General features: G+C 43.4%; 1 protein-coding gene across 1 annotated transcript; it reads right to left on the bottom strand.

Annotated features, from left to right (window-relative positions):
* Positions 1 to 765: 765 nt before the first annotated feature.
* LOC136530876 (kinesin-like protein KIN-12F) lies at positions 766 to 23,297 on the bottom strand. Its single transcript, XM_066523585.1, has 37 exons — positions 23,011 to 23,297; positions 22,229 to 22,874; positions 21,707 to 21,862; positions 21,545 to 21,628; positions 21,347 to 21,466; positions 21,000 to 21,113; positions 20,824 to 20,916; positions 20,572 to 20,732; positions 20,417 to 20,491; positions 20,226 to 20,313; positions 20,079 to 20,137; positions 19,930 to 19,993; positions 19,777 to 19,842; positions 19,525 to 19,698; positions 10,420 to 10,524; positions 10,090 to 10,325; positions 9,913 to 9,982; positions 9,768 to 9,833; positions 9,620 to 9,682; positions 9,418 to 9,497; positions 7,910 to 9,347; positions 7,429 to 7,755; positions 4,225 to 6,582; positions 4,009 to 4,116; positions 3,737 to 3,897; positions 3,560 to 3,647; positions 3,354 to 3,428; positions 3,036 to 3,269; positions 2,856 to 2,954; positions 2,710 to 2,781; positions 2,578 to 2,636; positions 2,388 to 2,499; positions 2,183 to 2,293; positions 1,921 to 2,091; positions 1,766 to 1,831; positions 1,542 to 1,661; positions 766 to 1,164 (listed from the first exon to the last, which is right to left on the bottom strand). The coding sequence occupies exons 2-37, from the start codon at positions 22,871 to 22,873 to the stop codon at positions 1,033 to 1,035; spliced, it is 8,250 nt and encodes a 2,749-aa protein (XP_066379682.1). The 5' UTR covers position 22,874; positions 23,011 to 23,297; the 3' UTR covers positions 766 to 1,032.
* Positions 23,298 to 24,074: the final 777 nt, after the last annotated feature.

Here is a 24,074-nt window from a genome sequence, read left to right on the forward strand (position 1 = left end):
CTCGGTTACATTCTATACGTTTGAAAGAACAAACAAAAAAATGAAAAGTTTGTAGAAACAATCGACTTCAATTCTTGCACCAGTCCTCCTTCAGGTTTCGCAAAAGATTCCTTCGATGCCAACTCTTTCTGTAGCATGAGCGCATCAGTCTCCAAGATTTAGCCGGCTAACCCCCAAACTCAGTGCTGCTTGGACGAGCTGCTATTACTTCTGCATGAAAGGCGCTCAGCAGATGATTGATTCTTCCTCGGCCTAACAATACCACATCGCCATCACTGTCACGTAAGATGAAGCCCCTTGACTTGTCAATTGTGGCCCCGTTCGGCTTACCTTAAAAGCCAGCTTGTTCGGCTTCTTTTTTCAGCGAGAACAGTGTTTTTCTCTCACAACAATTCAGTTTTAGCTTGTTTTTTCAGCCAAGTGAATGGGGCCATCCTAGAAAATATAGGATTTGGACATGGCCACATCAATGACACCAACTGAAAAATTGGGCATTCGCCTGTACAGGCTCATTTGGATGCACTCATATTCACACCAATTCATGTTTTTTTTACAACACACCAATTCATGTTTGTTGAAGTGAATTTGAGTGAAAGTTTATTAATTTTCCACCTCCATACGTGTAGATTGTGATAGATACCAGTGCATCCAAATAAAACCTACCTAGGATCTGGACTGGATAGAAAAGTCTGCATAAACATGACACTATTTTGCATGTGTAGAAACTGCATTCCAATTTCCACATCTTCCTTTACATTAGAAAAAAGGAAGAGGAAGACAAATATTCGATTGAACACATCGAGTATATATACACAGTATATTGTACAGATGGGTTCAGCAGATATAAAATCAGCAAAAGAGATTGTTGGACTGAAATGGGTCCTAATCCTCCCTAAGCAGTTCCGACTGTACTAGGAGATGCATGAGACCTGCACGTTGCTGTTAGCTGACGGCTAACTAGTTACGCGGAATGTGTTATACATAATGTGTTATGTATGTACACTTGTTTGGGTGACATATCAGTCCGCTGTGTCATCGGAAGGACGAAATGCTTGGTGATGTGTCCGGGCTGGGTGATCTCAAACTGTCCTTTGCCCCTGTGCTCAAAGACGATGAGTTGCTCCGGAGCTCGGACAGACGGGCTTTTTCACGCAATAGTTTGCACTGCATACAGCATACGTTGCAAATGTTAAGGAATCAGTCGCATGAAAACATAGAGTTAACATATGAGATTGACTTCAGACTTCAAAGTTGACCTACATAACGCTGTGTGTTTAACTGTTTATATCAAGTGGACACAACAAACCAGGCAAGGAAAAAAAAAGTTGTTGTGTTCTTTTCAGGACCAAAGTACTCCAGTTATATCCCTCCCACCCAATATTAAGATTCAGTCATTTCAATTCAGAAATGAATTACCACATTATTCCCCACCAAATATGAAGAGTCAATCAGCTCAATTAAAAATTGAATTACCACATCATTACCCACCAAATATGAAGAGTCAATCAGCTCAATTAAAAAATAAATTACCACATCATTACCTTTAAATTTAGATCCTCAACTTCGCCTTCCAAAGAAGCAATACGGCACTGGAGCTGATTTAAGCATTCCAATGCTTTCAAAAGACTGGCGTCAGATTCAGAGTTCATAACTCCAGCAACCTGTACAACAGCAGGATTAATGTTTGGCCTTGTAATCTAACAGACCTGTATCAAGTGCATGATAACATTACTTCTTAAGTTCCTAGTAAGATACTCATGTATACCTTCAGAATACTGGAGCATAAACTTGATAGATTTTCTGCCAATTGACTTCTATCTTGTTCGCTCTCCTGTTCACAATCGATTGTTTGTCAGTGTCATCAGTCTTCACACCTTTTTTTGCATAACTATTTGCCGAATAAAAAGAAAGCAGACACACATCTAATTTCTTCCTCAGAAGCTCTTCCTCCTCTATCTGTTCGCGTTGATCTTTTCCATCTGAAACCCTGTAGCGGGCAAGCTCTTCCTTTGTACGGGTAAGGATGCCCCCCAGCTGTTTCAGCTTTGCACTTAGCTCTTCATTCTGCCTTTTCAGCAGGATATTCTCTTCCTATTCAGTGGTGTGAAGATGCATAAGATGATCACACAGGGAAACACCAATGTTCACAAAAGCCAAATTAAGTACCAAAAATAATCATTACCTTTGTTTTGACATGGTGATTTATTCGAAGCTGAAGATTCTGTTGTCTGGTAAGGTTCTTCACATCACCTTCAAGATTAAGGATGATAGTTTTGTAGTTTGAATTCTCAGCCTACAAATTACCAACCAACAGTAATTACAAAAATATACCATAAGGAGAGAGGAATAAGAATGGTCCTCTTGCAATAGAAAAATGAATGATGTACCTTTAACAACTCTATTTCAGCTATCATAAAGTGTTCTCGCTGTCGTAATTTCTCTATAGTAATGCGGGCAGTTCCAAGTTCTGATTGTTTCTGGTTTATTTCGTCAAGCCAACTGTACCATAAAATCAACATGTCGTCACCATGACCTATTATTGAGATGCTAAGAGGTCACAGATGGTGAAGTATCTACCTCTGTCTCTCTTCAATCAATTCATCAAGCTGCTTCTTCAACTTCATCATCTCATTGGACTGCTGAACATATATGTTAAAATAAATGCTAAGAAGGAAGATTAGTTGACAAAAACTATTATGCAGAACTTACCTCTTTACTTTCCTGTGCTTGAGAAGTAATCGACTCTTTTGTCTCCAGCTTTTGCTGGTTGTCAGCTAGAGCCTGCAACATAATTGGTTTAGATGCATAACTGAAAATATTTTACGATGAATGAGGTACACAAACCGTATACCTACCGCCCAAGTTGTCATGTTCATTTTAACCCCAAGCATATCACGAATCACATCATGCGTCATGCTCTCTGTTGTTGCTAATTTCGCGTTCAACATGAATATCTTCAAACAAAATAACAAATATAGGTTAGCAAAATAATAAAAAGTAGAAAAAAAGAAGTGAAAAGCTAAGAGTAACCTCACCTCCCTTTGTCTACTAACTGCTATGCCCTCGAGTTCCACAATACGTTGCTTTGCAGCACTAAGCTCTTCATCTTTCTCAGAATTCATTTGCTGTACAAAGCCGATGCCGATACATTTAAATGGAGAACCAGAACCCCGAGGTTTTGAGTTAATCTTCTCTTGTCTCCCGGAGCAAGCATATGCTGAGGAATTGTCTGTCTTAACCTGTTGTGCCATGACCTCCAGCTCCATCAACTAACCAGATCATTTTTCATTAGTTTTATTTTGATTATTAATAAGTTGAGTTCTTCAAAATAAACAGACACACAAAGTGCTTACCTTGCGCTTGTATTCTTGTGCTGCTGCCTCAGCATGAATGTTTATCTCTGAGATATGTTCCTTGCACTGAGCAATCTATACAGAGAAAAAAAAATAGTCCTGAAATCTATAACATGGACTACACTTTACAGCAGTAAAACGAATGCATGAATGACTAATAAAACCTTGCAAGTGAGCTGGTAAACAATTAACGAATCTGTGATTACCTCTGCTTCCTTCTCAGAAACCTCCTTTCCAAGTATTCTAATAGTCTCCTGAGCACAGAGAAGCTCATTATGCATATCTGTTGGGTGCCTGCAAGAGAGTCAGGTTGAGCGTGGTAACTGTTTCTCTTACAACTGTAAATATATGTAGCTTGTAATAGAACTGATAATCATACAAACCTGGATGAGTCAGCTAAATCAACCACTCCATCTTCCATATATCTCCTTGCTTTCCCAGAGGGTGGAACAGCTAGCATTTGTTGCCTAACTTTCTGCAGCTCAACTTCTAGTTCTTCTCGCTGCATTCTTTGCCGCTCTGCTTCTTCCTTGACAATGTCCACCTTAGGAGAAATAACCAAAATTAGTGTTGAGAAAGAATAAACGTTCAAAATGATGACAAATAAAATTGAATGGTTAATCGACACTTAAATAAAAAAAGCAGCACAACTTACTTCGCTTTCTAAAGTACATACAGTATTCTCAAGTACTTCAATTGACTTCTCCAATACCTTTACTTCTTCATCCTTCCCTTCAGCATATGCCTTATGTTCCTCAGCTATCTGCAATTTTCAATGGAATTGGGACAATTATATTCACAGAAACAAGAATTAAAAACCATTTCAATGAATACACATCAATTTAATAATAATCAAATAAGTTCTAAACACCTGCCGAGATTCTGTAGCAATTGCTTCACTTTCTTCTGCAAGTGCCTGAGCCATCTCCAGCTTTTCTTTCAAGATAAGCAACTCAGTGTCACATGATGCCTTTTCATCTGAGAGTTTGGAGAAATCATTTTGCAAGCTCTGAAGACAGACATCCCTTTCATCAATTAAAGTTCTCAGTTCAATCAACTTTTCTTCAAGTCTTCCAATGACTTCACGTTTATCAGCTAACTCCTCCATAGTGCAACTAATCTCTTCAATATACTGGAGCTGTGATTTTAGTTCAGCATTCTCCATAGAAACCATGTTTAATTCATCAAACTTCTTTCCCAGTTCCTCCTCTAGGGCACCAACAGTTTCATTACACTTAAAGATTCTTGCTTCTAATTGTTGCCTATCAGAAACGACATCATCAAGTTCAAGCGACTTACATGCAAGCTCTTGTTCCAAAGATTTTATTACTTTTCTCAACTCTGTAATCTCAGTTGCTTGATCTTTTGCAACAGATGCAGACTCTTGTAACAGGCTAAGATCAAATGATAAGCCCTTTGTTAATTCCTCTTTCCTGATTAATTCTGATTCGAGAAGAGAATTCTGGGTGCTTAATTCCTGAGCTGATACTTCAATGATGTCTAAGTCATTGGATAACTTGCTCACCATGTTAATTTGCTCAGAAATGTAATTGTGCACATGATCAGTAACCAGTTGCAAGCAGCCTTCAATGGTGACAAATAACTTATCAACTTCAATGTTAGCCATTAATTCAACCATGCGCTGATCCTTGCACAAAATATTTCGAATTTCCTGCTTCAACGTTGCATTTTCAGAACTGAAATAATTTTCTCTAGTACTTATGCGATTCATGGCATCAGTTTTCAGTTCGAGCTCCCTACATATGGTTGCATGAGAGCATTCCAGCTCCATCAAAGCTTTGTTTTTTGCATCCAAATTTGTTTGGAAGGATGTGATCCTAGATTCTAAGGAGGCAATTGAATATTTAAGTGTTGTGTTTTCCTCGTTCATGGCATGCAGAATTTTCATAGATTCTTCACCATTTTGCTTCAGGTTCTCCAAATCAACCCTTGCCTCATTGTTCTCCTCATGTAAAGTGCAGATCGCAATATTCTCCAAATGCAGGTCCACTTTCCATAAAGTTGCTTCTGCCATCAATTCTTCAAGGACATCAGTAAACATAACTCTTTGTTCTTGCAGCTGTAGTTTGTGTTGCTTCAGTTCCCAAGCCAAAACAGTAGACTCAATATCCTTTGCCATAATACTGGTCATCACCAAATCACTTCGATAATCTGCAAGTGAATTGCGCAGCTCAAATTCGTTGAAGCCTTGAATATTATTTAAAGGTATGTAGTTATCTGTTTGAAGCAGATTCAACTCTACAAGCATTTTATCCTTCAACATTTCACTGAGAAGCAAAGCTTCATCCAGTTGGTCGCGCAGTTCTTCTTTTTCTTTGGATTCAGCTTCCAAGGCACTCCTATTTGTAGCATCAATCTCTTCAATCAAAATGGAAAGCTCGCTGTGCATGGAATTTGATCGTGCCATCATTGCTTCTTCTTGTGCTTGCAAATGCAGAATCTTGTTCTCAAAAGAATCTAATCTTGAGTTCAACTCGGTTGCTTCTTGTTCCTTCTTTGCAATACGACTGAAACTATGGTTGATGTCAAGCAATAACTTCCCTTTGAGAACACTGCACATTTCTAGTTCATTCTTGGCTTTGTCGTTGTGCTCTCGCAGTTTAGATATCAAAGAATTAGACTCACAGAGCCCGCGCTGAAGGAAACCATTTTCTGCATTCAACCCAGTGATTCTCTCCAAAAGAATCCCCATGTGACAGAGGTGCAACACAGAAATAGCACAATCTTTGCCAATTATCTCCAGCCAATTCTCCTCTACCCATTTTCTGGTCAACTCTGCAAACTGCTGGATCCTTTCCTTCATCCACTCAACATCAGAAGAAACAAACTCAAGCTTCTGTACTAACAAATTCTTCAGAAATCTAATGCCATCTTCCAGCTCAAGAGCTAGCTCATTTGCTTCAAGCAAGCCTGACTGAAATTTCTTTTCCATAAGCTTGTAACTTTGTTCTTTCATATCCAGCAGCCTCTTCAGACTATTAATTTCACTTAACATGCCTTCCCTTTCAGCAATAAACAAAGTTTCCCTCTCTTGATACTTTTCTGCTTCGAGTTTTGCCTTTTCGTTCGCTTCAACCAGTGCCTTGACCATAGAGTCTGCATCACTTATAGTTGCTTGCGCTTCTTCAAACTTGGCTATAAGAGTTGCAGACTCAAAAGATTTCTGGGCCACAACAAGTTTTGCCTCAGAAACCTCAATTTCAAGTGCCTGAAAAAATTATGATGTGTGGATATGATCACAGAGGCAGTGAGGAATCCGGATCGACTAACTCAAGGAAAGATACAACAAGCCTTCATCATCAAACGCAGACCTATAACTGTTATATACTTATCTCCATAAGCAAACAATGTGTCGTGTAGGGCCAACCGGCCAACACGCATTGTATTGCATAAAATATAAAAGGGCAGACCCAGTGCCAGAGGCTCCCACATGAGTGGGGTCTGGGGAAGGGAAAAACCGAGGCAAGCCTCCCCCCCAAAATCTACGGAGAGGCTACTTCGAACCCACGACCTGATGACTCAGTGAGACAGCTCTCACCACTGCACCAGGGCTGCCCTTCATATTGCATAAAATATAAATATCCATAATCAACAACAGATAACAATTGAAAGTTTGCAATTCAGGTCACAACAGTATGACATATGTACCCTTGAGTTCTTTAACACTTCTGTTAACAAAACATGGGCGACTGATGATGTTTTAAACCAATGTGGCAAACCCCAAAGGAGCTATTTTACGAGAAATTCCATAAAGCATCATAAATCATTCTATTTTTAACTGTTACTTGTTGCACATTACCACATTCTACATGCCAAACATACAGTATACAGCACATAAGAATTCTTTTAGTGGAGAAAAAGTGAGGGGGGGGGGGGGGGGGGGGGGGGAGAGAGAGAGAGAGAGAGGTACTTTTGCAAGGAAGAAAAAAAGGCTAAATATGATAAATTACTACACTAACTGAAACGGAAGATATTGTTATTCATCAAACCACAAAAAGCTTTTTAGAAACAAAATACTTTTATGGAGAGAGCATGATGGCCTTTCAATTATTACCTCTTTTTCTTCATTCCACGAAATAAATGACACATCTTGTTCTTGGATCTTTGTATTCAGCTCTTTCAATTTAGCTTCATAGGATCTTTCTTTTTCAATTATTTGTGAATTCAATCTAAGGACCTCACTACTTAGATCTTTAATTCTTTTTTGACTCTCCAAATGAAATTCTTTCACATTTTCTTTTTCTTGAAGAAGTTTAGCCATTTGAGATTTCATTATCTGCATTCCTAGAACTGCAAGCTCCATTTCCTTGCTAAGTTGGCAAAGAACCTCAACATTTTGCCGCTCCACAGATTGGGACGCTTCGTTGATCCTAAGGTCGACCTGCAACATGGATTAAAATATGGTCATACCCTGAATGAATAAAGATCGCCAGTCTTAAATTGACATAAATTGATCAATGTGAGGAACTTACTGACATATAACAGTGGATTGTATTGTTCACCTTGATTACCAAATAACAAGAGCATTAGCTTACCCGGTCCTCCAAGTTCAAGTCTGAATTTTGACAGGTGATCTCTTCAGGGCTCATAGAAAGGCTTGATTGCAATGTATTGAATCCAATTTGAAGCTCACGTACAATACCATTTGCCTTCAGAACTTCTGACATCAGTCTTAACAAAACATTGAACTCTTCATTTTTTAGCTTCCCAATAGACTGTTCCTTGTCCTGAGTCTGACTCAATAAATGAGCAAAATGTACCTTTGACTGGTCTAATTGTGACTCCAGCCGATGAATCTCTTCTCCCATTGCCTTTTGTAAAGAAACATAGTTCTGTACCAGAACCTCCTTCTGCATAAATGTCTCAATTGATTCATCCAACAAAAGGTTTATTCTGTGAATTTCTTCTAATTGGTGATCGTTCACAAGTCCTTGTTCAGATATTTGTGATCTTAGAAGATATATTTCTTTTTCTTGATCACATTTTTCCTGCTGATGCTCTTCATTTACAGCCTGCATTGCTCCTCTTAAGGACCTTAACTTCAAGTCTAAGTCACATCTTATATTATCTGCCTCTTTCAACCTGTTCTGAAGCTCTTCAAGTAGCTCATCTCTTTCAGATATACCACTACACATCTTCTGAACTTGTTTCTTGATCCATTTTCTTTGAGATAAAGATTTGGAAATAAAGGCAGCCTGATCAGAAGCTTCATCTAAAGCTATATTTCCATCCACAAGACAGCTTCCAATGTCACCAGCTAATCTGTTCCAGTCATTGGTCAATACTTCAATTTCCTTTTCTTTTTCCTTGATCACAGAAGAAAGTATTTCGTTCTCTTTCAAGACCTCAATGAACTTATCATTCAATTGCTTTATTTCTAGGTGAAGTTCATTTATTCTTTGTTTGGCTAACAAGTCATTTTTGTTGCTTGCATTTAGTTGCTGTTGGAGTGATACCAGATCTTGTTCTAAGCATTCAATCACCTTAGCTGTTTCAGTCTCCACCTGTCTACGAACTTCATCCATTTCTTTCTCAGCAAAACAGTGTGATGCCTGATCTATTTGGTACCTTGTATTTAATTTCCGTGCCTTCTCAAGTGAAGCTTGCATTCTTTTAATCTTTCTCTGCAAAGGTGAATCTTCTTTATCAAAACACTCAAGAAATCTTGCTCTGGGCTCCTCTTTGGTCAAGTAATCCTGTCTATGGTTGAGGTCAAGTTCATTGTTCAAACTTGAGATTTCGACACACCTCTTCTTCTTAAGTTCATCTATTTCATTTATCAACATAATCTGCTCTGATTCAAGAGCTTCAATAACAGATCTTGACTCATTCAATTCCCTTTCCATGGCCTCACAATGCTTACACGATTGGAGGATATGTATATTTGCTTCTTGCAGTTCATCACCTAAACCAGCTGATTTTTCCTCAACTTCTGCACGGGCTGTTCTCTCTTCGACAAGATCAGCTATTTCCCTGTGAAGTGATTTACTTGCTTCAATGACAGAAATTCCAACCAAGAACCTTTTTTCGAATATGCAATTACCTTGTTAGTGCTCTTTTTGATTCGAAGGAAACTTGCAAGTCGCGTCTACGTGTCTCTAGTTCTTGGCTGGTCCTTTTCAGCTGGACATAAAAACAGAGATTTAAAAAAGAAATCTGTTAATACATCACATGGAACAGTAGACTTTTAGTAAATACAACTATAAAGAAACAATTTAGTGCTCCTCTAGAGGGCAAAAGGATACCTGCATATGCAAAATTTCAGCATCATTTCCTGGAGCTAGACCAGTGCAATGCTGTTCGCTGTCCTGAAATTGTCCAAAAAGAAAAAAAAACTTTGAGTAAACTTGTAGGGAGATTAAATGTGCACAGAGAACTAAATACAAACTTAACCTTGGTTTTGTCAGAAAAGATATTTTGTTGCTCAGTTTCTATCCTCTCTTCAAGTATTTGTGAAACCTGTCAGGGCAAGGAAAGTTGAGTAAAATAAACAGAAGAGTGCACCTACTAGAATTACAAAATAAGGTTTAATAAAGACCTGATTTCGAAGCTCAGAAATTTCATTCAATAGAAGCTCCCTCTCCCCTTCGTCGAAGAACTGCTGGGACCTATAAATACACCAAAATATTTACTCCAGTGCAACATTTCTGTGTCTGCATGCAAAGTAGAATCATGTGCTTAAAGTGTAATATAATTATATGTGCATACTGCATACTTCTTCAGTTGGCTTGAGAAACGAATATTCTCTAGTGCAAAACGAGTTACTTCTGGATTTTTATCCATTCTTGCCCTAAGAAGTTCAACTTCTTGTGACAAGGTTTTGTTTTCTTGCAGTAGATATGATTCTGCTGGCAATTTGTTGTTCACAAGAGCATCCATTCTATGAATCTTCTCATCTCGAAACTTAAGCATCATCTTAGCCGATCTTGTGTCATCCTCTCTTTGTTTAACCTTTAGACACATCCAAAAAAAACATATTTATGTCACCTTACAATTTTTTATCGGTTGGTATTGCAAAAAGTATTTTGTTGTCACCAGAAATTACCAATTCATTCAACTGCTCAATTTGAAGTTCAAGTTCCCTTATAGTATTTTCTGCAGTTGATTCTCTCCGCAATGCTCCGGCTAGTGCTTCTTTCAGTGACCTCACCTGCAATAAATTTATGTATATATAAGCGAACAAATTTCTACTTTGGTCGATTTCTGGTGATACAAAGTAAAAAGAATAAGACCACAAGACCATGTAACTAGAGATGTGTTTGCTTGTTTATGTTCAATAATATTCAAAGCCTATGGTGGGGCGCCTTTGGTGTCCCAGCATAGTAGGTCCCAAGCCCTGATAACGGAGGAGGGTTGTGTTAGGCGCGGCGAACCAATGTAAAAACTTAGCCACTTTAATGGAGATGAAACCTAAAAGAATCCCGTTGGGATGTAACCCTCTTAGCGACGTGTCATGTCGGAACCCGGGTATGGTGTTAAATGAGCAAGGGCCGGGTCGTCACCCCCGTGACGCGCCGTGTCGCGATCTGGACACGGTGTCAAGTGAGCAAGGATCGGGTCGTCGCATCCTTAGTGGCGCGCCACATCGGCGTCCGGGTGTGGTGCAAAATGAGCAAGGTCTTCACACCTACCTCGGCGGGTGCGAAGGGTAAGGAAGCTAGTCGAGCCAACTAGGATCCTTTTAGGTAGCTGGAATATAGGGTCCCTTACAGGTAAATTAAGAGAGTTAGTGGACATAGCGGTTAAGAGGCGTGTAAATATCTTATTCGTCCAAGAGACTAAATGGAAGGGGTAGAAGGCGAAGGAGGTGAACAATACCGGCTTCAAGCTCTGGTACACAGGGACAACTTCAAATAAAAATGGAGTAGGAGTTTTGATTGATAAGAGCCTCAAGGATGGTGTGGTGGGGATAGGATCATCTTAGTTAAACTTGTCATTAGTGATATGGTCTTAAACGTAATTAGTCCGTATGCCCCCCAAGTTGGCCATGATGAGAGTGCTAAGCGGCTTGTCTGGGAAGACTTAGATCGTTTGGTTAGAGCTGTCCCTAGTAGCGAGAAGCTCTTTATAGGAGGTAATCTTAATGGCCATATAGGTACATCAAGTGCAGGTTTCGAGGCGGTTCATGGGGATTTCGGATATGGTAGTAGAAACCAGGAGGGAGAGGAAGTCTTAGACTTCGCCATAGCTTTTGATCTGATGATAGCTAACACTTTCTTTCGTAAGAGATAGTCTCATTTAGTGACCTTTAGTAGCGGCCAGTACTCTAGTCAAATCGACTTTATCCTTACAAGAAGGATGGATAAACGAACATGCGTAGACTGGAGAATGTGTGGTTGCTCAACACAAGTTAATGGTGGCTGACTTCCGCTTTCTGGTGCAAGCTCGTGGGAACAAACAAACTAGGGTTGTTAGAACGAAGTGGTGGAAATTAGAAGGGGAGGCATCAAAGGTCTTTACGAAAAAGGTCATTGAAGAGGACCCTTGGAATGATGAAGGCGATGCAAACAGCATGTGGGAGAAGATGGCAACATGCGTTCGGAAGGTTGCTTCAGAGGAGCTTGGAGTGACCAAAGCGAGCGGATGCGACTCGAAACACACTTGGTGGTGGAATAAAGATGTGCAAAAGGCTATTAAGGAAAAGAAGGAGTGCTATAAGCGCTTGTATCATGACAGGTGTGCAAACAGCATAGAGAAGTACAAGGTAGCAAAGAAGACTGCAAAACGAGCGGTGAGTGAGGCAAAGGGGCAGGCCTATGAAGACCTTTTTCCGACGTTTGAGTACGATGAAAGGAGAGAAGGACATTTATAGGATGGCTAGGGCTCGCGATAGGAAGACAAGGGACTTCAACCAAGTTAAGAGGGAGCAGCTCTTGGTGAAGGAGGATGAGATCAGACATAGATGGCAAGAGTATTTTGACAAATTGTTCAAGGGTTATTTGGATTCATGCCATTATAATTTTCGATGTTTGGAGAAACGCCATTACTATTCGCCTATTTTGAAACATGCCATTATAATTTTTCATTTCCCACAAATATGCCACAGAATACATATGGACACGGCCTGGGCCCAGCTGCAGGCGTATACGAAGACGTATACTTCATCACAGCCTCTCTCCCATGTCACTGACACGCGGGCCCCACATGTCATCTTCTTCTTCCTTCCCTCCTCATCTTCCCTTGCTGAGTGCGTCGATGGCGATGGCGAGAAGAAGCAGCACGCGGCCGAGCAACAGCAGCAGCATGCGGCCGAGCGGAGCTCGTAGCCTGGGCGGCTCGCGCCTTGATGCCGGCGCGCCGCTCCTGCTCGCGAGCCCGCCCACCCACAGCAGCCGCTCGCGCTCGCCCGGCCACAGCTCTGTGCCGTTCAGCAAAACATCCAAGTCCGGTTTGGCGTTCATATCTCGGCGATGGAGTTCTAGTCGGCAGGGCGTAGGAGGCGCGCCGCTGGTATGCGGGCGTAGCCTGGCGAGCACGGCCTACGCAGGTAGCAGCTGGTGCGCTCCTCGGACAGGGTTGAGCAGTGCCGTTGTGGTTGGATCCTGTGGCGCTGGTCGGAGTCAAGGCGACGCGAAAGGCGACGCGGGCGTCCATGGAGGCCGGCAACTCAAGTATAGAGTCGTCCATGGTGCCTGCTTGGCCTCACCCTCTACCGCTCCATCCTCTTCCTGCTCTGCTGCTCGCTGCTGCTCCTAGGGTGGACACCGCGGCGTCAGCGTCCAACACCTCCCGCACCGACGCCATGGCCCGCGGCCCCTCGCGCCTAGCTGCCGGCGCCGCCGCTCCTGCTCACGAGCCTGACCGCTCGTTGCAGCCGCTCGCGCGCGCTCGCGAGCCTGGCCTCCCGCGATGCTATGGCCGGAGGGAGCTCCGACTAGGCCTCTCCTCGACGCCGGCAACCATGGCCCGCGGCCGCTCACGCCTCTCCGCCGGTGCCGCTGCTCCCGCTCGCAACCCCAGGCCGCGAGCTCCGCTCGGCCGCATGCTGCTGCTGCTTCTCGCCATCGCCATCGACATCGACGCGCTCAGCAAGGGAAGATGAGGAGGGAAGGAAGAAGATGACATGTGGGCCCGCGTGTCAGTGACAGGGAGAGAGGCTATGATGAAGTACCCAGCTCGTGTCCATACGTATTCTGTGGCATATTTGTGGGAAACAAAAAATTGTAATGGCATGCTTTAAAATAGGCGAATAGTAATGGCGTTTCTCCAAACATCGAAAATTATAATGGCATGAATCCAAATAACCCATTGTTCAATGGTGAGAACGAGAACACCACCGTTCAGCTGGACGACTCGTTTGATTACACTAACAGGCGCTTTGTGCTGAGGATTCAAGAATCGGAGGTCAGATTAGCCTTGAAAAGAATGAAAGGGGCAAAGCGATGGGCCCTGATGGTATCCCAATCAAGATGTGGATGTTAGTCGCTGAATTCTCACTCTTGGTAGTAGCAGAATTCTTACTCTCATCGAGAGAGGATGACATTAGGAATTGGGACAATTTTCTAGTTTATTTCTTAATGCCATGCCAATCCGAGGGGTTAGGGATACATATTTATAGGCTGCTTGCCAGCCAAGCATATGCCAAGATGCTAGTCTAAGATGCTGTACTAAATGCTAAGATAATGTCCTCTAGATGCTAGTCTAAGATGCTATCCTAGATGCTGTCCTCTAGTCTAAGATGTTGTCCTATGCTGTCCTAAAAACAGACCATGCAGCCACAAAGACTATATGACCAGCACAGCCCCACAATGACCAACACATGAGACTTATCCCATCATTCTCCCCCTAAGTCTTGTGCGTCGTCTTGTGAGAAAGTTGAACCATCCCGGTCCTAGAGCAGAGCTCAAGGAACTTGATCCTTCCAAAGGGCTTGGTGAGCAGGTCCGCAAGCTGGTCCTTGGTGTTGATGTAGTTCGCCTTGATGCTCCCTTTCTCCAAACAGCCTCGGATGAAGTAGTACCTCACCCGGATGTGTTTGCTGCGTTCATGGAAGACGGGGTTCTTTGCCAGGGCCAGAGCGGACTTGCTGTCCACCCTGAGCTCCACCGCTCTAGTGTCTCTGCCGAGGAGATCACCAAGCAGTCGAGCGAGCCAGAGCGCCTGAGTCGAAGCGGTGGAGGCCGCTATGTACTCGGCCTCGCAGCTGGACAGGACCACCACCTGCTGCTTGATTGACTGCCAGCTAACGAGGCACTTACTGAGGAAGAAGAGGATCCCGCTCGTGCTCTTGCTGGTGTCGATGTCGCCAGCGTGGTCGCTGTCGCTGTACCCGACGAAGTGTGCCGCCGCTGCTTCCGCCTCCGCTCTGGCTGCTGCCAGCCTCGACGCCCTTGCCGCCGCCGCAGCGGTCTCTGCCGCCGCTCGCTCGCGTTCCTCTGCCGCGGCAAGTTCGGCCTCCTGCCGACGCCGCGTGCTCAAGGCGACCGAGCGCTAAGACTGCCCTGCGGACATGACGCGCTACCGGGGGGCTGCTGCGTGGAGAGAGGGCTGCTTCAGACGAGCTGGGGGAGGAGTGAGCAGGAGCGGCCGGAGCTGCTGCTCGCAGGTAGGGCTGTTGTGTGGCTGGGAGAGGAGATGAGCAAGAGATGCTCAGGCTACAGGATAATACGGCTCCGATACCAGTTGTTAGTCACTGAATTCTCACTCTTGGTAGTAGCAGAATTCTTACTCTCATCGAGAGAGGATAAAACTAGGAGTTGGGACAATTTTCTGGTTTAAGATGCTAGTCTAAGATGCTGTCCTAGATGCTAAGATGCTGTCCTCTAGATGCTAGTTTAAGATGTTGTCCTAGATGCTGTCCTCTAGTCTAAGATGTTGTCCTATGCTGTCCTAAAAACAGACCATGCAGCCACAAAGACCATGTAACCAGCACAGCCCCACAAAGACCAACACATGAGACTTATCCCATCAGTGGAGATGTCTCAGGGATATAGCTATAGTATGGCTAACCAAGATGTTCAACAATATCTTTCGATCGAACAAGATGCCTGAGGAGTGGAAAAGAAGCATACTGGTACCAATCTATAAGAACAAGAGAGATATCCAAAGTTGTACTAATTATCGGGGAATTAAGTTGATGAGCCACACTATAAAGTTATGGGAGAGAGTCATCGAGCAGCGTCTGCGAGGAACGACGCAGATATAAACAAACTAATTTGGTTTCTTGCCTGGAAGGTCAACCACAGAAGCAATCTTCTTAATAAGACAGGTTATGGAGCGGTTTAGAGAGCAGAAGAAGGACCTCCAATTGGTTTTCATTGACTTGGAGAAGGTTTATGACAAGATACCAAGAAATGTTATGTGGTGGTCTTTGGACAAACATAAAGTCCCATCAAAGTACGTGACCCTCATCAAGGACATGTACAACAATATTGTGACTAGTGTTCGAACAAACGATGATAAAACAGATTACTTCCCGATTAAAATTGGATTTCATTGAAGGTCAGCCTTAACCCCGTATCTCTTTGCCTTGGTAATGGATGAGGTTACTAGGAACATACAAGAGGATATCCCTTGGTGTATGTTATTCGTTGATGATGTAGTGTTAGTGGACGAAAGCTAAGCGGGGTAAATAGAAAACTAGAGTTATGGTGGCAGACTCTTGAGTCTAAAGATTTTAGATTGAGCAGAACTAAAACCGAATGCATCAGATGCGACTTTGACGGAGTTGTACAGGAGGAGGAAGATGTGAGTTTGGAAGGTCAAGTACTGCCTAAGAAGGATACCTTTCGGTATCTGGGATCGATGCTATAGAGGGATGGAGATATTAATGCGGACGTTAGCTATAGAATCAAAGCAAGGTAGATCAAGTGGCGACAAGCTTCTGGCATTCTCTGTGACAAGAGGGTACCACAAAGTTAAAAGACAAGTTCTATAGAACGGCGATTAGACCGGCTATGTTGTATGGAGCAGAATATTGGCCTACAAAGATTCGACATGTTCAACAACTGAGTGTTGCAGAAATGCGTATGTTGCGATGGATTTGCGGTCACACAAGAATAGACCGAGTTCGAAACGATGATATACGTGATTGCCTAGAGTCATGATATACGTGATTTATTTGTGCATTTTGTGAGCATTTAAACTTAATAATAATAATAAATTTATTAAATTAAAATTAATATAAGGTCTACATACATGTTTGTGCATTCATGCTGATGCATATTTATTTTGTGATGCTTTGGTTTGATTGAAATTTGTAAAAGAATTTGAATTTAACTTGAAATTGGATTTGAAATGTGTTTAAAAAAAGAAAAAAAGGAATGTTACCCCCTCTCTCTCCCTGGCTTTTGGCCTGCTCGGCCTCACCTCTCCCGCCGCCCAACGCGCTACGCGCGGCTCACCTGCTCCCTTCCCCGCTTCCCCGCAGGCCCAGCTCCCTCTCCCGCGGCCCGCACTGGCAAGCCGGCCCAGCAAGCCGTGTGGTCGCTCTCCTCTCTCCCCTATGACGCTGACGAGCCGACCCCGCATGTCAGCGCCTTCCCCCACCTCTAGCTCGTGGCCGAGTCGGACACCGCCGCCGGGAGTCCGCATCCGCCCCGACTCCACCCGATTGGCGTGCGCCCCACGCAGCCCTACCCCTTAAATAGCAGCCCCGTGTCCGCCGCCTCCTACCGAGCCCTAACGCAAGCCGCTACCTCGCCTAGAGCTCGCAGCCACCGCAAGCCCTAGCCGCCGCCGCCGAGTTCAAGCCGTCGAGCTACACGTCGCTGCAGTTCCGCCTTCGTCCGCGTATAGCCCCTTGGTGAGTTCGCCTTCGTCTCCTCTTTGATCTGGAGCTCTCGGTTCATCAAACCGTGGCCTCTAGGGTCCTAACCATGTGCGTCGGTGAGTTCCTTCGCCGCCGGCCATGGAAGCCGCCGCGCCCGGCACTGTTCCAGCCGGCAGCCTCTCTCTCTCTCTCTCTCGTCTAATCTGAGCCGTCCAGATTAGATCCAACGGTTCATAACTCACCATACCCCTTTGTCTGTCACATTAGCTAAAGAACCCCTTGGTTTTATCTAAATAGAATCCGCAGTCCATAGCGTATTTCCATAATACGTTTTCTCTTTCTGAAAACGTAGATCCCCTCTGTTAGATTCAAAATATGTTTCCTTTATTTACAGTTTTGCCACTAGTCTTATTTAAGCTATAACTTCTTCGTTTTAACCCCGTTTTGATCCGTTCAAGTTGCGTTAGATTTAAAATTTGAGGTTAGATTTAATCTATTATTTTAATAAAGGAAATCTTGTTTAATTCATAACTTCTTCGTTTTAGCTTCGATTTTCGTGATCTTCACGTCTATGTGTTCGTAGCAAGATGTAAATTTGTTTTACAAACTTTTCATCTTGATTTTATGTTGATTGATGTACTGTTATAATATATAGTCTTTGTTTGCTATGCATGATTGCTTCTGGATGCTTGTATGTTGCTGTGATTATCGAGTATAAACAGTGAGCAATTCGTGGGTGATCAAGAAAACTACTTTGACGAGCAGGATCAGCAGGAACACTTTGTTCAAGGCAAGTATAGCATGGGAATATCATTGTTTCCTATCAACTTTAATACATTTAATTCATATTGCATATGTCACCTTGATAGGGATTCCCTAAAATTGGACTTATACCTTGTCTCATATGGGATATGCATTAGGTAGCTTTGCTAGTGCTCAACTAAACCATGATCTTGTAACTTGACTAATGGTATATGCAATAAACATTAAAATATGACTTTTTAACAACTTAGAAATAGGGGGTTGAAGTATTTAGCTATTTTTTAAATGCTTCAGATTTCTCTCCCTAAGGACTTATCTGTAAGTGATCATCCGGGACTTACAGTACAGCTGTGAGGGTCACATGGCTCTGGCTTTAGCTCAGTATGAGGACATTTTCTAGCTTGTTAGAGGTTACCTTTATGGCGTAAGAATGGCTTGCCGAATCGGGTATAAGACAGCATCTGCTCTTATGTGTATAGCCGTGATATAATTGTGCTATTCGACAGGGGTTCCTGTATCTGTTTGTCGAGTGAATCTAATGGCCTTAACTTGCTAGACGAACCTTTGAAAGGCTTCATAGTGAACCATGTCTGCTCATCTTGGAAGTGTTTTGGGAGTAATTTATCTGGGCATATGGGTATCACGACTCACAGTGAAAGTATACAACCTCTGCAGAGTGGAAAACTGGTATATCAGTCATGCTCACGGTCACGAGCGGCCTTGGAACCCTTATGAAATAGATGATCACTAAGAATTATCCGTTTATACTATTAATTATTCATGTTTATATTGATCATGTGTTTATTATGGGATTAAAATAACTTGTTGCTACTCTTATGCTAAAATTGTGACAATTAAAAGCTTAATGTTGTTAAACCTGTGTCAAGCCTTTTGAGCCTCATGAACCCCATGTTATACTTGTTGAGTACGACACGTACTTACGCTTGTTTATTTTTTATTATTTGGATAAAAATCCCGGATGGGTAACAGATGGCTATGGTAACAACGACTTTTCTGAGGATTACTAGACTTGTGGTAAACCAGTTGATGTCCATGTGATATGTAGCTTCCGCGAGAGATTTTTCTTTATACTTCCGCTACATTTATGTGAAGACTCCGTCTTATTATACGTGATGTAATAAATACTTGTGATGATACTATCTATAATTTGTCGGCTTATGTATGTGATTGATCTCTGGACGCACATAAGATTATGCATCCCATTTTATCCTTAAAATCGGAAGTGACAGCACCAATTGAAGAAAAGCTTGTCCAACATCGGTTGAGGTGATTTGGCCATGTCCAAAGGAGACCTCCAGAGGCACCAGTGCATTGTGGAGTCCTAAGCCAAGCTAATAATATGAGGAGAGGTAGAGAAGACCGAAATTGATATGGGGGAGGCAATAAAAAGAGATTTGAAAGCTTGGGATATATCTAGAGATCTATGTTTGAATAGGAGTACTTGAAAAGCAGCTATTAAAGTGCCTGAACCGTGACTTGGGGCTCTTGGTGGGTGTCAACTCTAGCCTACCCCAACTTGCTTGGGACTGAAAGGCTATGTTGTTGTTGTTGTTGTTGTTGTGAAGCTCAAAATAAATGTTCAACGCTGACAAGCAATCAACATGCAAAACTAAGTCATGAGATCCAATGGACAAATATCAAATGAACACAGGTTACCTGCTTATTTGAAAATTGAATATCTTTCAAAAAGTGTCCGTTGTGGGCATCATTATCATTCTTATCATCCACACTCATGTTTTCACTACCATCATCAATATCACCTTCACAAACATCAGCTGAGAAGGATAAAGATCTAGTGACATGTTGACGCTTGAGGACAGCAAGCTCCTCCTGATAGAAGGACATTCTTTTAGTTTAGGATCATGACATATGGAACAAAAGGTAGATCTAAAAATCTCCATACATCACCTTTAGGAGACGTATCTGATGTTGCAAAGCTAACACATCTCCTGAAGCGTCTTCATTAACAACCGCCTTAAAATTTGAATGGGAAAGAATTGCTTGTGGTTAGTGACCTAAGATGTTTTAGAAGATAAACATACTGAAATGGCATATACTAACATTGTTCTGAATGAGCCTTGCACGCTGAGCAAACTTTAGGGTACTGAGTGTTTCATTAGCAGAACTGTATGAACACACAAAAAGGAGATATCACAATATTTAACAAGTTCACATACATTTGTAATTATACCAGACATAAGAATGATTACCATACTGAAGGGCTGACATTTGCAATTATCATAGTTTTCGAGTTCCCACCAAGTGAATCCTGCATATCGTAAATGAAATAAAATGATTTCAGAGATCAAGGAAATTCAGATATATTGAAACTTAACATGATGTGTCAAGGTTGTTACTTGGAGAAAAAATGTCAATCTTGAGTCCCTATATGGAATGTGTCTTTGTTTGCCATGCGCTAGATCAACTAAACTCATTATCACAAGACTGCAATGCATTCATGATAACACTTGTGACTGAGCGATCGAACAAAAATTTGTCATGCCATAGAATATTATTCATCTAAAAGTTTGAGTAGCAAGTTACAAACCCAAGTGTTGATAACGATTTGTTAATATTAACAGATTCCTTCAGCCGCTCACCTTCTGCTCCAGATGTCCTCTGCCTGTTTCAAGTGGATTATCAAGAATCATGATTGAACTGAGCACAATATACTCCGACACAATTGACAGAATAGTCTCCTACCTTTCAGACCCAGCAAGATCAACAAGATTTAGTCTTGCAAACCTTAAGTTAGATGCTGAATCCTTCTCCCACCTACTCTCGATGATACAGGTGAAAACACTGTGGGAGCGGCTACTCTCACGGTTCATATTTGTAGCAGCCACTCTTCTGTTGGCAGAACCCTGAAGCAGGTTTTGACCAAGCGGAATATTTTGAATATGATCAGTTTACCAGATATTCACAAGAAAAATATCAAACAGCAAACATACTTACCTGCATCAAGAGTTTTATTATGTCACTGACACAGCCAACTTCCAATTCGGTCAAATTTTCGACGTACACTCCATTCCTTATATCTTCTCGGAGCTGCACATAAAAAAAGTTAGTAAATAATCATGGTGTCATGTTGAAAGGTCATGTCAACTTGAAGCAACAACACAAAATCTTACTGGGAGATTTGTGGCAGAAGGATCAAGAAGATCTGTAATTTGTTCATTATATATCTCCAGGAAAGAACACTTGCAACTGTATTTGAGTTTCTCATCTCTCCTGCTCTCTTCTTCCTATCAATTTTAGTTTCACATAACAAAGCAATGATTATAGCACATTCGATACTTTCTTTACGCAAAACTGCAGGAGTTCCCCACAGTGCCTTTTCATATGCATTATAAAAACAAGGTACGGTGAAAAGTGGTACATCCGTACATGGGATACATGCTCATCTAATCAGTAATAGCTAATGAACTATGTATGTTTGAAACTATCAAAGAGACAAAAAACAACTTTATAATATTACCTCTTTAATTCTGGCAAATAAGAACTCAAATGTGCGTGGTGTCATCCCTCGGTCTGGACTAGGCCTCACTTCCAGATCGCTTATTTCACCAAGCATTGTATATGTTTTTCCGCTTCCAGTCTGCAAACAACTGAAAATTCAAAGGAGGGAAAGCATTCCTTTGGCAACGAGTAAATCACAAATAAATTTGGTAGAGACCTGTCCGTAAGCAAACACACAGCTGTTGTATCCAGCCATACAGTTCTCAACCATTGGTAAACCAGCAACTCTGAAGAGCACCTCCTGGAAAAGCAAACTCAGCAGTTAACCACAAACCAAGAACTATAACCCAATCACAAGTCAAACTGGATTCTAGCAGACCTGATCCACTGCTTCACAAGCAACATGGTCAAATGTAAAACGAGTTTCAGGATGCCCAATCCAAGTGATAGTCTGCGCACTTTCTTGTTTCAAGCATCGATAATAACTGTGCAGGTTCTTCTCATTATTATTTAGTGGGCGCACACGAATGACAACCTGGAAAATGAACCACAAGTTAAGAGTGTTTGCTGAGGTTGACTCTCCAACATATGGACGTGTTTAAAACTCAAAGATCAAAGAGACGGGAAAAGTAAATAAACTAACCAATTCATCTTTAGGATACACACGCAATCAGTAACTAAGGAACATTTATACTACTCTACACAACCATGACCAAATCAGCGCAAGTGCTAGTGTTTGTCCATTGGATGCATCACCATTTTGTGTGCTATAAGTCATATACCAAAAAGGTGAATTGTGTGATCTGGGACCAATATATACACATGCATCAAGAACACACTTCACGAAAACTCATGAAATTCCCAAGATAGCAGCAAGAGATGTGCAGTAGATGTAGTTCACCTGCACATTGTTGTCCATCCAGAAGGAAGGGTCCTCTCGGAGCTCGAAATGAGGCACCTCCGCGGAATTCACCACCGTGGGCGGCCCAAGTGACATCGGCGTCCCCCTCCCCGCCATGGCGAACCCCAGGCCAAACCCTGCCCCCCTGGGCCCGCCACCGCTCATGGGCGGCCTCGACCCGCTCATCCCAATGCTGTGCGCCGGCTTGGCGACGCTCTTGGTGGGCGTGCTGTGCGTGGACCCGCCCTCGGAGGCCGTCGGCGCCGCCACCGCCTTGCCGCGATGCGCACGGGGCGTGGTCATCGCGCTGTGCGGGGTCGCCCCTGCGCCGGGCCGCGGTGGGGCCTCGTCGGCGCGGTGCGGGACCCAGCCGAACCGGCTCCGCCCGGCGGCCTTCTCGGGGGTCCGGAACGGGAGCTTGGAGGGCGTCGGCGCCGGCGACTCGGGCTTCCGCTTCAGGCCGGACGCCGGCGGCTGGATGGCGAGCAGCGGAGGGCGGCCGGGGTCCGTGGCGGCGGCGGCAACGACGACGGCGACGGCCGCCTCATCTGGGGCGTCGCCCGGCGCGTTCTCGTCGTTGTTGCCGGCTTCCGAGGCGGAAGCCTTCGCCGGAGTTCGGCGGAGCGTGGCGTGATCCCTCACCATTCTGCGTCAGCCCCAAACTTATATATAAGAGTTGGCACCAAGAGGGGTGATAATAATTGGTAAAAAATCCACCCGCCCGAAACACAACCGAAGCAAGCTGTTGCCAAATGCCTGGGAGGACGAGGCGGCGGAGGCACCTGAGCGGGGCGGAACAGGCGGAGGCGGAGGCGGTGAGCAGGAGGATGGCGAGGCGGCGAATGATGCTCTATGTCGGCTGCCGCCGCGGCCGCCTTCTGGAAGCTGGAGGAGGAGGAGGAGGAGGAGGAGGAGATCCGCGTCAGAGGTGCAGGAGATTTCAAATTTTGGGCGGGTGGAGAAATTCAGATCGCGCCGCACTCGATTCGAACCACTTGGGCGGAGTGGAAGAACAGGAGGAAGGGCGGAACGAACGGCGCCGCAGAAGGCGCAGGTAGAGAGCAACGGGAGCTGGCCCTGGCAAGGAGTACCTCCTTCTAGAAGGTTCTAGAACCTCCCTCCTCTCCCTCCCCCCGTCTGCTGCGTGAAGAAGGGTAGGAGGAACAGACGAACAGTGGCGAACGGCGCAGTGTATTATGCGGTGCCTTTGCCCGTTGGTCGAGACGGGTCCCGAGTGGGGCCCGACGGGATTTGAATCGAGGCGGAGGCATTCGAAACGGACGGCCGAGATCTTATCTCCGGAGGCAGTGGACGGCGCGGATGGGATCACGCGGTGGGCAGTGCCCCGCGAGGAGGGTTCGAATTTGGAGGGTCATCAGATCAAGCCCCCGGAGACAAATGAGAAATCTTTGTTTAAATTGACAGCGTTTACCATCTTTGTTAAATTATTATTATGCCCCGTCTGATCGAAATTAGGGTCTCCATGGGGGCAGTGAAAAAGTTTACCGTCGTCTATATATTATTGTCCAGGAGCATATATTGCAAAGTTTACATGCTGCTAATAACATTAATTTTACCGCCGTCCATATATGGCTTCATCAAACGATAGAACTTGGCTCACAATCCGACAGAGATATAAATAAATAAATATATATATACACACACATATAGAATGTTGCAAAATCTATACTTAAAAAATTTGTGTACCACAATATTTTGCATATATAGTTACATATATATTTGAGTTACCTTGTTTTGACTTCTGAGTACAGTATTAAAACTTACATATCACATGGGTAAGGATTTTTTTTACAATCACACGGTACAAACACCGATAACCACGCCT

The sequence above is a fragment of the Miscanthus floridulus genome, unplaced genomic scaffold, assembly GCF_019320115.1.
Source record: "Miscanthus floridulus cultivar M001 unplaced genomic scaffold, ASM1932011v1 fs_225_1_2, whole genome shotgun sequence".
Taxonomy (NCBI): domain Eukaryota; kingdom Viridiplantae; phylum Streptophyta; class Magnoliopsida; order Poales; family Poaceae; genus Miscanthus; species Miscanthus floridulus.